We start from the raw sequence: 14,103 nt of genomic DNA, 5'->3' as shown, positions 1-14,103 counted from the left end.
ATTTTATTTTATTTTAATATATTATTTATTTATTTATTTATTCACACTCTTTATCAAAATACAATTCCATGTTCACTTTGCCCAGCTAACAAGGGTACATACCCCGTTCCAAGCTAGGCAATTACATTTTAATATATTATAATGGTTAACAAATTAATATAGAGCACAGACAAACAAAATGTAAACTTATTCGGATACACATTTTGATTCATATACATACAGACATACACATATATACACACATATATATAAATATACACATATATACACATGTAAATACACACACACGTACATACACCCATGCGCATACACATACATACATTCATAAAAACATAGACAATTTAATTATGCGAAACTTCATGGTTGTCATCTACAAATATATTTTTTTTAAATTATTCCTTATTTTTTATATTTTGTTTTTGACATCCAGTAAGGTTCTCCAATCCGTGGCATGCATCAACTTTTCTGACTCCGTACGACCAATGCCATGAAAGAGCGAGGTCAACACCTTCCGTAACTTGACAACACTCCCGTCTTTCCACGATTCTGGCAAAAGGTTATGGACCTTTTTGCCTACGTTATAGTGTTGTCTCGATGCCAGAACAGTGTTGGCCCCTTTCACTTAGTATCAGATCCCTATTAGAGTATCTTGTATTATGGTTGTGGTTGACGCTTGGGTAAACAATAATGTTTCACAAAGTATGTTCCACAAAACCAATACGTCTCCTACGGCCTACGGCGTCAGAGTGTTTCCATACTTTCTCGGGTGTCCCGCAAGGCTCTAACCTGGGTCCATTGTTGTTCTCAATTTTCATTAATAATATTAAAAATGTAATTTTGAACTCGCGTTTTCTGTTGTTTGCGGATGACTTAAAACTGTTCTTAAAGGTGACAACTTCTGACGATTTTCGTCTTCTCCAAGCGGATATATCTAATATATCTGAATGGGGAAGGCGAAACAAACTTGGGTTTAATGTTTCCAAGTGTTCGGTCACGTCCTTTACTAGGGCCCAAAAAACTCTTTTTTTTCGCTACAAAATGAATGACCAGAATCTGATACGAACATCGAATGTTAAGGATCTGGGCGTTAGATTTGTAAGCACTCTGACATTTCATGAACACATAGAGACAATCAGTGGTAGTGCATTGAAGATTTTAGGATTTGTTCTGCGTACTGCCAGGGTTTTCGAAAATACCCGCGTACTGAGAACTCTTTACAACTCCTTGGTGCGAAGTAGACTCGAGAGTGGCTCGATGATTTGGGGGCCACATGAACTGAAGTACTCTCTTATGATAGAGAAAATCCCAAAAAAGTTTCTGAGATATCTCTACATGAGAGAGTGCGGGTATTATCCTTGGCTCTACCCGACCGAGTTTCTCCAGGGTATGCTTGGCTACAACAGTTTACTAGAAGGAATGTGTATTTGACTACACATTTTTATCGATTATTGCGCGGTATGATCGATAATTCTGAAATTATGATGAGCATTGGTTTGTATGTTCCTGATAATTACCTAAGACAGCGCCAGCATAGATTGTTTCATATTCCAATATTCAGGACCAACCTGCCTATGGTTATGCCTGTTGGAAGGGCTACCGCTATGCTGAACAACATCGCTCTGGATATTGATCTGTTCCATGTATCCGAAGGGGTTTTCCGGAGCAGGATTCTTCGACTACTTTGACACGAGTCTCTTTCGTGTATTTTTCTTTTTTATAATATGTACGTATTGAATATATTTTTGTAATGTATATGTTATATTTAAAATAAATAAATTGAATTGAATTGAAAATTGAAAAGTGCTTCAAGCACCAAACATAAAAACAAAGTGATTTTATTTTATTTTAATATATTTTTATAGCCATTTACTGCTTTACAAACTAGCAACGCCGACCTAATAATCAATTAACTTCGAAACCAGCAGATCTTTAATTTAATTGAATACGAGTAGGTACATTTATTTTAGATGTTTTTAAAAACGGAATAGAAGAAAAAACAATTATTTTAATAAGTCTTTTATAATTATATAAGTCAGAACAGCCTTTTATATTTAGTAATCTTCAAAACTTTTTGCTGTTAAGTCTCATTTATTAGTGAAAATAATAGGGTTGTGGTTATTTTAGGAAGATAATTCAAGTATCACTAGATGCGTATTTTTTTCCTGATTCCGAATAATATGTATTTAACTCATTTTCGAAAAAAATGTTAGATGCGCCTTTCTTTCTTATGACGGCAGTATGGTTGGGGCATAGAATTAAGAATAGTCCAGAAGGAGCGTAGAATCATATTTGAATACATCGGACTGTGTCCAATAATTCCCCCACTTAGACACACTTTCGCCGCGCGCATACTTGAAGTCACCGAGTAACATTGCCAGATCGCGAAGAATATAGCCATAACACAAATGTAAGGTAAAAAAAGCAATCTGTTAATTTCTCTTCATTTTTTTTTGTGCACGCTGAAATATTGATTGACACAACAGAGTAGATAAGTAAAGGGTCATTTAATAAGAGTAATTGAATTAATGAACTTTAAACTTAAAATATAAAACAGATTTTATTTCACATAAAACGGATATTTTTATATCATGTTAAATAATATTTGATTTGTTTTGAAGATAATGTCGGTCAAATGTTCACCACAAAGTTGTTTAATCCGAGATACAATTTTCATTAATTCTCTCATTAGGTAAGCAAAGTTTTAAAACAATTTACTACCCTGGCAACATTAACGAAATTTCCATTTTGTTTATTCGCAATCTGACAGATGGAAAAATAATTCAATTTTTCAGTAATGCATTTGTAATGTACACATTAATTTGTTAATTACACATGAAATGTGATTACATCCTGTTTCTTTAAGATGCTAGCAGTATTTCTACACTTTAAAAGGACACAACACGGCATAGTTGAATTCAAATCGGAAGTTGCGTACTGAGCGACGTCTACAAAGAAACTAATGGGTCAAAACCAGTGTTGCCAACTTGTCACGAGGAAATGTCGCTAAACGGAGGTTCAAAAGTCGCTAGAAGTCACTAGATTTTAAGATGTTAGACAAAGGGAGGTGGCGGCGAAGGGTGAGGGGGGGGGGGTTGGTGATGGGAGGGGGTAAGGATTTTTGGGGGTAGTTTGTATGATTATCTTCAAGTATAATTAATACTTTTAAGTAATTAAAAAATATAAATATGTCTAGGTTTTTATTTAAAAGAAATTAAACAGGTAAAAGTAAGTAAATGTAAGTAAGTAAAAAAAATATATATTCTCAGTGCTACTGATAAAAATATAGTAATTAGTCAATGATTATTACTTTAATATTATTTTATTTTTATTTATTAAATCATACAAAAAAAAAATTTGTACTCCCAGGAGTTACAACAAGCTCATTTTGGGACAGAAAAATATTTACATCTAGGTATGTTAACAATAATAATATAGCAACAAATAGTAATTAATATATTAATACCAACAATATTTCATTGTGATGAAGTACTCTAAATTAAAAAAAAAAAATATTACCATATTATATTATATTCACACAAAAAAAACTTAAAATCACTTAACTTTTTCTGTGCAAAATAGTGAAATAGCATCGCTATATGTGCATTACAACAAAAAGGTATAAATACATTATATGTTTAATATCAGTGTAAAATAAAACAAATTGTATTTTTTATTAAAAGTAAGAAATGTCACGTAATATCATATCGTTATAACATGTCATCTTTATGGCAAAAATATTTAATTTTAATAAAATAAACTTGAAATTTTTGTCTTCCCATTTCTTTCTATATTTTTGGGAATAAAATTTCTTCATCACAAGTGATTCCATTTTTACATTAACTTAACTGCTCGCTTAAAAGTCGCTAGAATTTATGTCGCTAAAAAAATAAAAAAGTCGTTTTCAATGTCAAAATGTCGCTTAATCTAGCGACTCAGTCGCTAAATTGGCAACACTGGTCAAAGCGTAAACCTACTCATTTATGGGTAGTTTAGTCGCCTTCTGTTTGATGTGCGTATGCGGTTTCTGGACTATTCTTAATTCTATGGTTTTAGCGTATAATTGCTTTGGCGTCATAAGTTGCGATTTGTGTAATATTTCTTCAGTAGATGTCTGTATTATACAGTACAGCTTTCTAATATGGATATGCGCTTTTTAAACACGGATTAGAACTGAGAATTTCAGTTACGTAATCCCGCTTTGAGATTTTGCTAATGATCATAATATAAATCTATCGGCAACGTATGCTCTACTTTTACTTGTTCATGCGAGATTGCGTATATTTATTCTCAGGGCCACTAACTGGCTCCGTTCCTTTGAACCAACTCGTTTTATGTGAGATATATAATTATTATGTACTATAAATTATACATACTACTGTAGCAGCATATTATTTTTATCGGAACGAGAAAATTTAAACAAAATAACCCTTTAAAAACCTGAATTGAATCTGGCAGTTGTAAAACATATTTTATGCTTGATAACAGATAGGAAAATTATGTGTATTTTTTTTTTTATTCCTAATAGTTAAGAAGTTTTTGCAATGTTCGTTTGAATATGCTTTTTGCTATACACATACATTTATTTTTGTGCTATGACTTTAAATATGTTTCTTGCATCACAAACTCTGAATTCGGGCAAAGAAATGTCAGGTTTCTGGGCCCCAAAATATTTAGTATGTTACCCGAACATTGCAAAACTATGTATGACCCGGATTCAGTTTAATAAAATTGTAAAAAATTGGTTACTGGGTTTGGGTCGAGAAAAATCGGAAAATTTACTCCAAAATACATTCTTAAAAAATAAATAAATTTATTGTTTATTTTGCATAAAAATGTCTGCCTTAAAACAGGTTGTACCTAGTTAGGCAGACTAGACATGATCCAGATAAATCTATTAAAGTAATTGTTATTTTTGTTAATAAACCATGATTACTATTATTATTTTTCTGTTTTTATTTAAATTTGTTGCAACACAGAGGGAAAAAAATTGAGAAGGGAATAAGTCTAGGCATTTACAGGGCTTATGATCTGTCATTGGCTGGTTTAAGTGGCCACTTTTCACGCTGTAACATTCACCATTCTGCCCATGTTTGAACAACCACATTTCCTCAACTCTTCCATCTGTTGACTTTTGTGAAGTGAACATAGGCAGAATGGTGAATGTTACAGTGTGTAAAGTGGCCACTTAAACCAGCCAATGACAGGTCATAATAAGCCCTGTTAATGCCTCGACTTCCATATTCCCTTCTCAATTTTGTTTCCCTCTCTGTTGCAACAAATTTAAATATGAATAACTCCCTTAGGAGGAAATTCAGCCAGTCTGCAAGCATTTTGACGTACTCAAAAAAATGTTTATTCTGTTTTTACTTTGCATTTTACTGGTATCTTGATCATTTTTTGTTACAATTTATTTAATTTAATTTATTTATTTAAACTCCTTTTAGGCTTTTACATGGTTTTACATTCATATATACAAATAAAGACAGACATGTATTTTACACAGAAGTAGCAAAAAAAGTGATTTTTAGAAGAAAAAGAAAAATATTAAAAATATCATCTTTACATATTAGTAAAAAAGTGGAAAGAACAGAAGGTACATGAAGGTAAGATGATCAGTTTTACGCTTCAGGTACCAGTCCAGGGACTATGAAATATTCTGGTGTGAAAACACCTTTTCAAATAAATATTTCATATCATCCATGCCGGGAATCGAACCCGAGACCTCTCGCATGGTAGGCAAACGCGCTGGCCACTACACCACGAGGCCGACACCTTTATTTTTACTATGTTTTTACTACATTTTTAACCATGTTTTTCACTTTGTCCTCTATCTTTATAACTCTTTCTATATATTGATTACTGTTTTATATATATTTTGGCTGTCTTAAAACGGGGTAAATAACCCTAGTTAGGCAGTCAAAGCAACTTTGTATAAATTATAATTTTGTGTATGTAATATAATATTTATTTTATTTTTATTTTATTTTATTTTATTCAAAAAACATACAGTCATACAAAATAAGTATTAAAAACAACATTTTTTTAACATAAAAAGACCAATTAAGTTTTCATAAATTAAAAAGATATAAACATTAAATGTGACAAAAAAATAAATAAGAATTTTAAGTGAGAAAAGAATAATTGTTGACATTTGCGTTTTCCATGGAGGTAATAAATTAAAATAAATAAAAATACCGAATGTACACCCCGAGCCATCCACGCACACACATGAACGCACATATAAAACATACACAAACATATACATTACATGCGGCACATATACATAGCATAAACCACTCAAGATGCACATTCAGCAACTATCCCAAATAATCGACCCCATGAAGAAATTTTCTGTACAAATGCAACCTGCAGTTAAAAATGTCTACATCAATACTGAGTCCGTTATAATTTCTACAGATACGTCTATCGAATGAATTCGAGGTATAATTGTTTTTACAAGTTGGTACATAAAAATAAAAATGATCATAAAAATAAAGTAAAAAACATACAAACAGGTCCGATAGGTATCTTGGAGCCATTTAATGAAGGGATTTGAATACTGTCCAGCAAAGCTTGTATTTTATTATCTCTGGGCTTTTTAACCAGTGCAAATCTCGGAGTTGTGAGATGTGAGAATATTTTTTTACTCCCGTAATAAGCCTCGCTGATGCATTGATGTAACATAATTTGTGACATGTTTGGTTCCAGCTGCGCGACAATGTGCCCAATATGGCCGCTGCACCTTGTGGTGTTCTACCTCCTGACGCTGATCCCCGTGTGGGTGGTGTGCCAGCAGGCTCCCAAGCTGCTCGCCAAGTTCGAGCCCCCGGAGTTGCGTCTGCACATGGGCTCCACGTCCCCCGTCAACCTGACGCTGCTCGACCTGGAGCCGGGAGACGTCGTCCAGCTGTACAGCGAGGCGGCCTACATAGCCGACACGGGACACAAGGTTATAGAGATAGTCGACGAAGACAAGAGCTGGAACGGATTGATCAACGTCACGGGAAATTTTCTAGGTAAATAATCAAAATATTCTGCGTCTGGCCAGACGTAAACAAAAGCCGCTTGAGTGTTCATAAATAAATGATTATGATAATAATATTTAAAACCGGGTTGTGGTCTCGTGGGAGTATTGTGGACTCACGGGCCAAATGCCCGAGGTTCAATCCCACTCTACCACAACTCGATTTCCAAATTTCCAGCACAAGTTATTTACGACTTTTAGTAAAAGGTCTGAAAATTTAAATATTAGAGTAAATAATAAAAACTCAAGTACAGGTAAACGTCGTTTTACGCCCGGATTCTGTTCCGAAAGACTCCGGCGTAAAATGAACACAAATATAATGGAAGATAAAGGTTAAGTTCCGTGTCAAAATTCTAAGAACAATCTAACATGTTTATTTAATACATATTTATTTTAAAGAAACAAACAGTCGACAATGTTATAATAACATTTAAAAAAAAATACAGTTTAAAGATAGACCAGCAAAGTTTCTAAATAAAAATCATACATATTATTAAATTGTGTTACAACAAAAGGATGTGTTTATGTGTATTTGTATGAGAGTAAGTGTAGATGTGTGTTTATGTGTATTAGTGTGGGAGTAAGTGTTCAGGTGTGTGCCTCATTAAATAGTAAGTGGGATCGTATCGCAGCCAGAAATAATAAGTCTTAATTTATTTTTAAATAAATTAAGGGGCATGTAAAATATATCAATAGATGAAAAAAAACATTATAGTTAGAGCAAGAATGATAGAGGAAAGAGTGTTGTGCAAAGTTAGTGCTACAGACTGGCAGATGGAATAAATACTCATTTCTTGTCACGCGAAAGGGAACATTAAGATTAATTTTGGAGAGTAGGTTAAAAGAGTCTACTTTATTATTTATTAATTTATGTAAATAGCATAATTCAGATACAGTGCGTCTATTTTCAAGGGTAAAAAATCTATTTTGTTTGGCAGATTGGCTGTAAGTACAAAGAGTTTTATTGTTATTATAATCTAGGTATTTAAAATTTTTTTTTGAACATTTTCAATCCTTTCTATGTTTGCTATGTACTGCGGGCTCCACACAACATTTAACTTAATTAAATTTACCCACTTTTGAAAAAAGCATCCAATTTCATTTGCTTTGATTTTTGCTTTCTTTCTTGCAGAATCATAGCATTAACTACAAATATTTGAATATTCTTTTAATTAAAAAAAATATATAATCATACTTTTATATTTTTCTTAAAAACAAAACAAAAACTAACTCGGAAACAATTTCACACACACAATAGGCTGCTCGCGTACACCGTAATATAATAAAACAACGTGTAAAAGTGTGTGCTATTAGAATCGCAGCGCCTGCTATCGTCTGGTGTCGGCCGAACCGGGGAATCCCACGCCGGCACCAACCGGCGTACTTGTAAATCGGCGTAAATCGAACCGGCGCAAAACGACGGTCACCTGTATTTCTCCTTTTTTATATAAAAAATTAATAATTTATATTTGAAGCACTAACTTTGTGGCTATTCATTATAATAAAATAAATATATATCAATAGAATCGGGTTGTGGTTCCGTGGCTAGTGTCTCGAAATCACGGTTAAAAGGTCCGCGGTTCGAATTTCACTACCCCAACTTGATTCCCATTTTCTTATAGTGAGTTATTTACTACTCGTTGAAAAAAGCTCCCAAAATTAAATATTTGGGTAAATGATAAGAACGCAAATATTTTTTTTTCTTAAAAAATCTTTTTTTTTCTGCCAACCGATTTCAATCGCTGGTTTCTAGATTAAGAAAGCTATGTCATGTATTCTGCTCACTTGGGAATCCTGGACATTGGCACTCTCAGAACTGTGCATTTTGTTCTTTTCCAGTCAGTGGCTACCTATGGTATGGTGGTCTAATAAAAAAAATTGATTGAAGTAAAAGAGCTGAAACCTTTATCACGTTCACAAAAGTCAACAGATGGAAGAGTTGAGGAAATGTGGATGTTCAAACATGGGCAGAATGGTGAATGTTACACAGTGTGTAAAGTGGCCACTTAAACCAGCCAATGACAGGTCATAAGCCCTGTAAATGCCTAGACTTCCATATTCCCTTCTCAATTTTTTTTTCCCTCTGTTGAAATAAATTTAAATATGAACAACTCCCCAGGGAGGAAATCCAGCCAGTCTGCAAGCATTTGGACATAATCAAACATTGTTGAAATAATATTTAACAACAATATTTTGAGTTTGTCCAAATTTTTGTAGACAAGGACTGGATTCAACTCCCTGGGGAGCTGTTTATATTAATATATTACAACAGAGATGAAGAACATTTAATAGAAGTTAATATGGAAGTCTAGGCATCTACAGGGCTTATGACCTGTCAATGGCTGGTTTAAGTGGCCACTTTACACACTGTGTAACATTCACCATTCTGCCTATATTTGAACATCCATATTCCTTCAATTCTTTCATCTGTAGATGTTTGTGAAGTTAAAGAGCTGAAACCTTTATTTATGCGGGTGAGATTCAGAAATAATATTTCCTTTAGCCCTCTCCCGTTCAGTTTTAAAGATCGTATCCATCTCACTTTACAGTTCCCATCTTTGCAAGAGCGACATGACAAAAAGACTTGACTTAGAAGCTTGTGAAACTTTGAAACCGGTCGGTAGAAAAAACAAAAATAAATTTAATCGGGTTGTGGTCCTGTGGCTAGTGTCTCGGACTCACGGACCGAAGGTCCGCGGTTCGAATCCCACTCTACCCCAACTCGATTCCATTTTCTAATAGTGAGTTATTTACAACTCGTTGAAAATGGCCCTCAAAATTAAATATTTGGGTAAATCATAAGAACGCAAATATTTCTTTTTTTTTGAAAAAAAAAAATAAAAAAATAGTTAAAAACAGAGTTGGTTTTATATTTTTTTAATTATGATAATGTTTCTTGTTTTGTTATAGGCAAAACGGCAATAAAAGTGAAGGTGAACAAGAAAAATCCCAGTGAAGAAGTTGCAGAAGATGATTTGGACGTTATTGTCATCAGAAAGGAAAGAGTCATTGACACCGTCTTTGTAGCAAGTGTTGCTACTTTGGTAAGTGAGATAAGCTGCATGTAATATGATATTTCTTTTCCCAAATTATTTTGTTGTTATGAATTAATTTCAGATCTCTATCAATCTAAAATATCAATTGGGAGTTTTCCACACTCGCAACATAGAATACCAGACTTGATATATCCATGCGCTCAGTAGCTGCAAGACTTGTTGTTATCTAACTTCTAAATTTATAAATTTGCTTTTTATTTCGTTTTAAAATATCACTTCAACTCTAAACTTCATTGTCAAATAAAAATTTAAAAAATAAAAATGTAAATAGGGGCTAGATTTCTTATTGTCCATGCGCTCTGTAGCTGCAAGACGTTCTGTTATCTAGCTCATATATATCATAATTGGAGATGAGGAACTAGAATCCCAACCGTCCATGCGCTCTGTAGCTGCAAGACGTGTTGGGATATTTATTTATTGTACAGCGCCCTTGAGGTGATTTTCACAAAAATGGCACTATATAAATTATCCAAACATTATTATTATCTCTTTTCTTTTTTAAAATAACGAAAAACAAATTTCAAATTTTTAAACATCTTCTTGGACTTTGACTTTGAAATCCAGTCTTTTGTCTACAAACATTTGACATATTACAACAGAGATAAATAACATTTTAGCCTAGGCATCTACAGGGCTTATGACTGGTTTAAGTGGCCACTTTACACACTGTGTAACATTCACCATTCTGCCCAAATTCGAACATCTATATTTCTTCGATTCTTTCATCTGTTGATGTTTGTAAAATTAAAGAGCTAAAACCTGTTTTTATGCGGGTGAGATTCATCTGAACTGAATTGAATTATTTCACCTACATACTAGGCAACGCCTGAAAATTATATATTTTTTTAATTTCTATACTTCTTCATGGACCAGGTGGATTTATCAACAATATTTTGAGTTTGTCCAAATATTTGTAGGCAAGGACAGGATTAAACTCCCTGGGGAGCTGTTAATATTCACATATTACAACAGAGATGAAGAGCATTTTAGAGAAGGGTTTATTCAACTTACTTACTTCAACTTCACTAAAATCAACAGATGGAAGAATTGAAGAAATATCGATGTTCGAACATAGGCAAAATTGTGAATGTTACACAGTGTGTAAAGTGGCCACTTAAATCAGCCAAAGCCCTGTAAAAGCCTAGACTTCTATATTCCCTTCTTCAAAATGTTCTACTTCCCTGTTGAAAGTTTAAAAGCTTTCACTGTACCCCTAGCTGCAGTATTTTATTTATTTTATTTTATTTTTTAAATATACGGCCTTAGCCAATTACCACAGTTACATGAAGAAAAATATGTATAAAAAACTGAACAAAAATAATATAAAAGTATGTAGTAAAGACAAACAAGGGCAATAAAAGAATGTTATACAATATCTCTTAGACAAATGTGTGGAAAATCAATGTATGACAAGGTTACGAATGACGAAATCAGGCGAGAGTGTAAATCTGAGTCAGGTATAATTGATAAGTAAGAAAGGGTCTCTGACATGGTTTGGTCATGTAGAACGAATGGACGACGAAAGAATGGTAAAGCAAGTATATATGGCGAAAATGAATGGTCACGTGAGACGAGGACGACCGAGGAAGACGTGGCACGATTAGATAAATCAAAATCTTATGTCTGGTCATGTCAAAAGCGGGCAGGACCGAAGGACATGTATGACATAGTAGTAGTAGTTTTACAATATATTCATAAACAATAAACATATAAAACTTCGAGCTGAACCGTGCCGATCCATATTCATCCCACGCCATTTTAGTGACGAAGAGATCTACGAAACGCCGGAAGATCAATCCCAAAGAATTTCAAGTTGTCTGACGAATTGACTAATCTACACATCCTGGACATTGGGGCATAAAAACAAAAGTTGCATGAAAAGAAATTGATTGCTACAGAGATGCATATCCATCTCAGTTCTTCGTTTCTCCAATGAAGACAGATTAAGAGATTGAGATTGAGTATTGTCAATTTGTGATCAATCAAATACACATGGTCAGTGCAATGACCTTTTCCTGATTTCCCAGTATGACAGTGAAGGAATACAGTGTTGGTTCCAAATTGAGACCGCGGCCGCACGCTCCAGATCCCGCTTCGGAAAGGAAGAAGAATGTAGTAATACAAACAAAGAAACAAAACCCAAATACATAATTTTAAAAAAGCCCTTCAGGTACCCCAGCGTCAAGTCATTTGAGGAATTCGAGATCTTAGATTATTACATATTTTTAGAATTTAAGACTATTATATATTTTTAGAATAATAATGTTTGTGCAAGTAAATTCTCTCTCCACTTATACGTTTGGTTAGTGAATATAATTGGAACTTTCCTCTTATTGATCCATTTGATTGTAAAAAAATAACATTTAAAATGCGCGCCTTAAAACATACTTTTTTGTCTTATACTTAGTTTCAATAATAAAGTCTTATTTTATCTTATTTTATTATATTTTATCTCTAATTCTTAATATTTTAAATATATTTATATTTTCGACACTTGACACTTGTGCAATATTTACACACATGTCCACCCTCACTCCAATATAACACCCACCCTCTCACTCACTTACACTCACACAAACACACTAGTATGTATTGTACGTGTATTTAATGTATTTCTGTGGATATCTGTCATTGGTTTTATTCTCTGTATATTTTATTTGTTGTATTTTTGTTAGATGTATTACTGTTGATATCCCTAATAAATAAAAAAAAAATATTAAAAAAAACATTCTATCAAATACCAAAAGGAACACTCCCACACTACCAGAAATCAAACTAGAGGATGGGTCATGGGGTCTATCACAAACTCTGAATTCGGGCAAAGAAATTTCAGGTTTCTGGGCCCCAAAATATTCAATATGTTACCCAAAGATTGCAAAACCATGACCCGGATTCAATTTAAAAAATTGGTTACTGGATTTAGGTCGAGAAAAATCGAAAAATTTACTAAAAATAAATTCCTAATAAATTAATATTGTATAACTGTTTAGTATATTAACAAGTAGGTAGTAATGTTATTGTTAATTTTTGCATAAAAATGTCTGCCTTAAAACAGGTTGTACCTAGTTAGGCAGACTAGACATGATCCAGAGAAATCTATTACCTAAGTGTGCATGTAGTAGATAAAGTTATTGTTGTTTTTGTTAATAAACTTTGATTATTATTATTATCTTTGTTGCAGTATATAATAATAACTAATTATTATAATACATTGTTATTTTTTAGGTGTCGGTGATTTACATCAACTTTGGATGCGCGTTAGACTGGCCGACACTAAAATCTACAGTCAAAAGACCAATCGGACCCGCGATTGGCTTCTTCGGGCAGTTTCTCTTCATGCCGTTGGTAAGATTTACTAGTTTAGTTCTGTGTGTGAAAGATAATTAAATCCTGGATGAGTAGGAAATCGAGTGCAGAAAAGTCTGCCTCGTAGCGTAATGTAATGGTTGGCGCATTCGCCTACCTCGATTGCGCTTCCAGGGTCGATTCCTGGCAGGGTGGATGTAAAATATTGGTTTTAATGGTTGTGCTACTCTGCAATATTTCATTGTCCCTTGACAAAAATACACTGCATTTGGAGTACCGTTGCAGCGCCATTTTACCCTTGGGTGTGGATAAAGAAATTAAAGTTATGTACTTTTTGTTTAACATCAATAAAATCAATGAAATTTTATCGACTTCTCTTGGTTTAAAATCTTCTCCTTATATTGCTTTTTCAAATTTTAAAGATTACTTGCTATACTTGTTATTCCTTCTTTATTTTTTCTTTTTTCTCTGCTGCCATTGGCATGTTTTTATACTTTTGAACTACTTTTAATTACTTATATTATATATGTTAATAAAATCCAAATATTGCTGCTCTTACTATAATGTGTCATTAATTTTAGAGATGTTTTTTAAATTGACCTAAATTTAAATTTACTGTCTTATATTTCGCTTAAAGATTCTTCTCATCGTTTCTTTGAATCCCTTAAAATAAATATGTGTTTATGTTTTTCCTTTTTTAAAAAAAATGTTATTACT

At 33.2% G+C, this 14,103-nt stretch overlaps 1 protein-coding gene across 4 annotated transcripts in view; it reads left to right on the top strand.

Annotated features, from left to right (window-relative positions):
• LOC148273426 (ileal sodium/bile acid cotransporter-like) overlaps nt 1-14,103 on the top strand; it is a 74,383-nt gene that overhangs the window by 51,053 nt on the left and 9,227 nt on the right. For all 4 annotated transcript variants that reach the window (XR_015824582.1, XR_015824581.1, XM_088238728.1 and 1 more), the window contains exons 2-4: nt 6,709-7,016; nt 9,935-10,068; nt 13,306-13,425. Coding sequence is in view for 2 of the 4 variants with exons in the window: in XM_088238728.1 (XP_088094854.1) it covers nt 6,719-7,016; nt 9,935-10,068; nt 13,306-13,425 (552 nt within the window). In the remaining 2 variants the exon portion in view is untranslated. The remainder of the gene's footprint in view (nt 1-6,708; nt 7,017-9,934; nt 10,069-13,305; nt 13,426-14,103) is intronic.

Source organism: Micrasema longulum, unplaced genomic scaffold, assembly GCF_059751315.1.
Source record: "Micrasema longulum isolate JH-2025_06_02 unplaced genomic scaffold, ASM5975131v1 h1tg001955l, whole genome shotgun sequence".
NCBI classification, from domain to species: domain Eukaryota; kingdom Metazoa; phylum Arthropoda; class Insecta; order Trichoptera; family Brachycentridae; genus Micrasema; species Micrasema longulum.
This window is presented reverse-complemented; position numbering and strand designations above follow the sequence as displayed.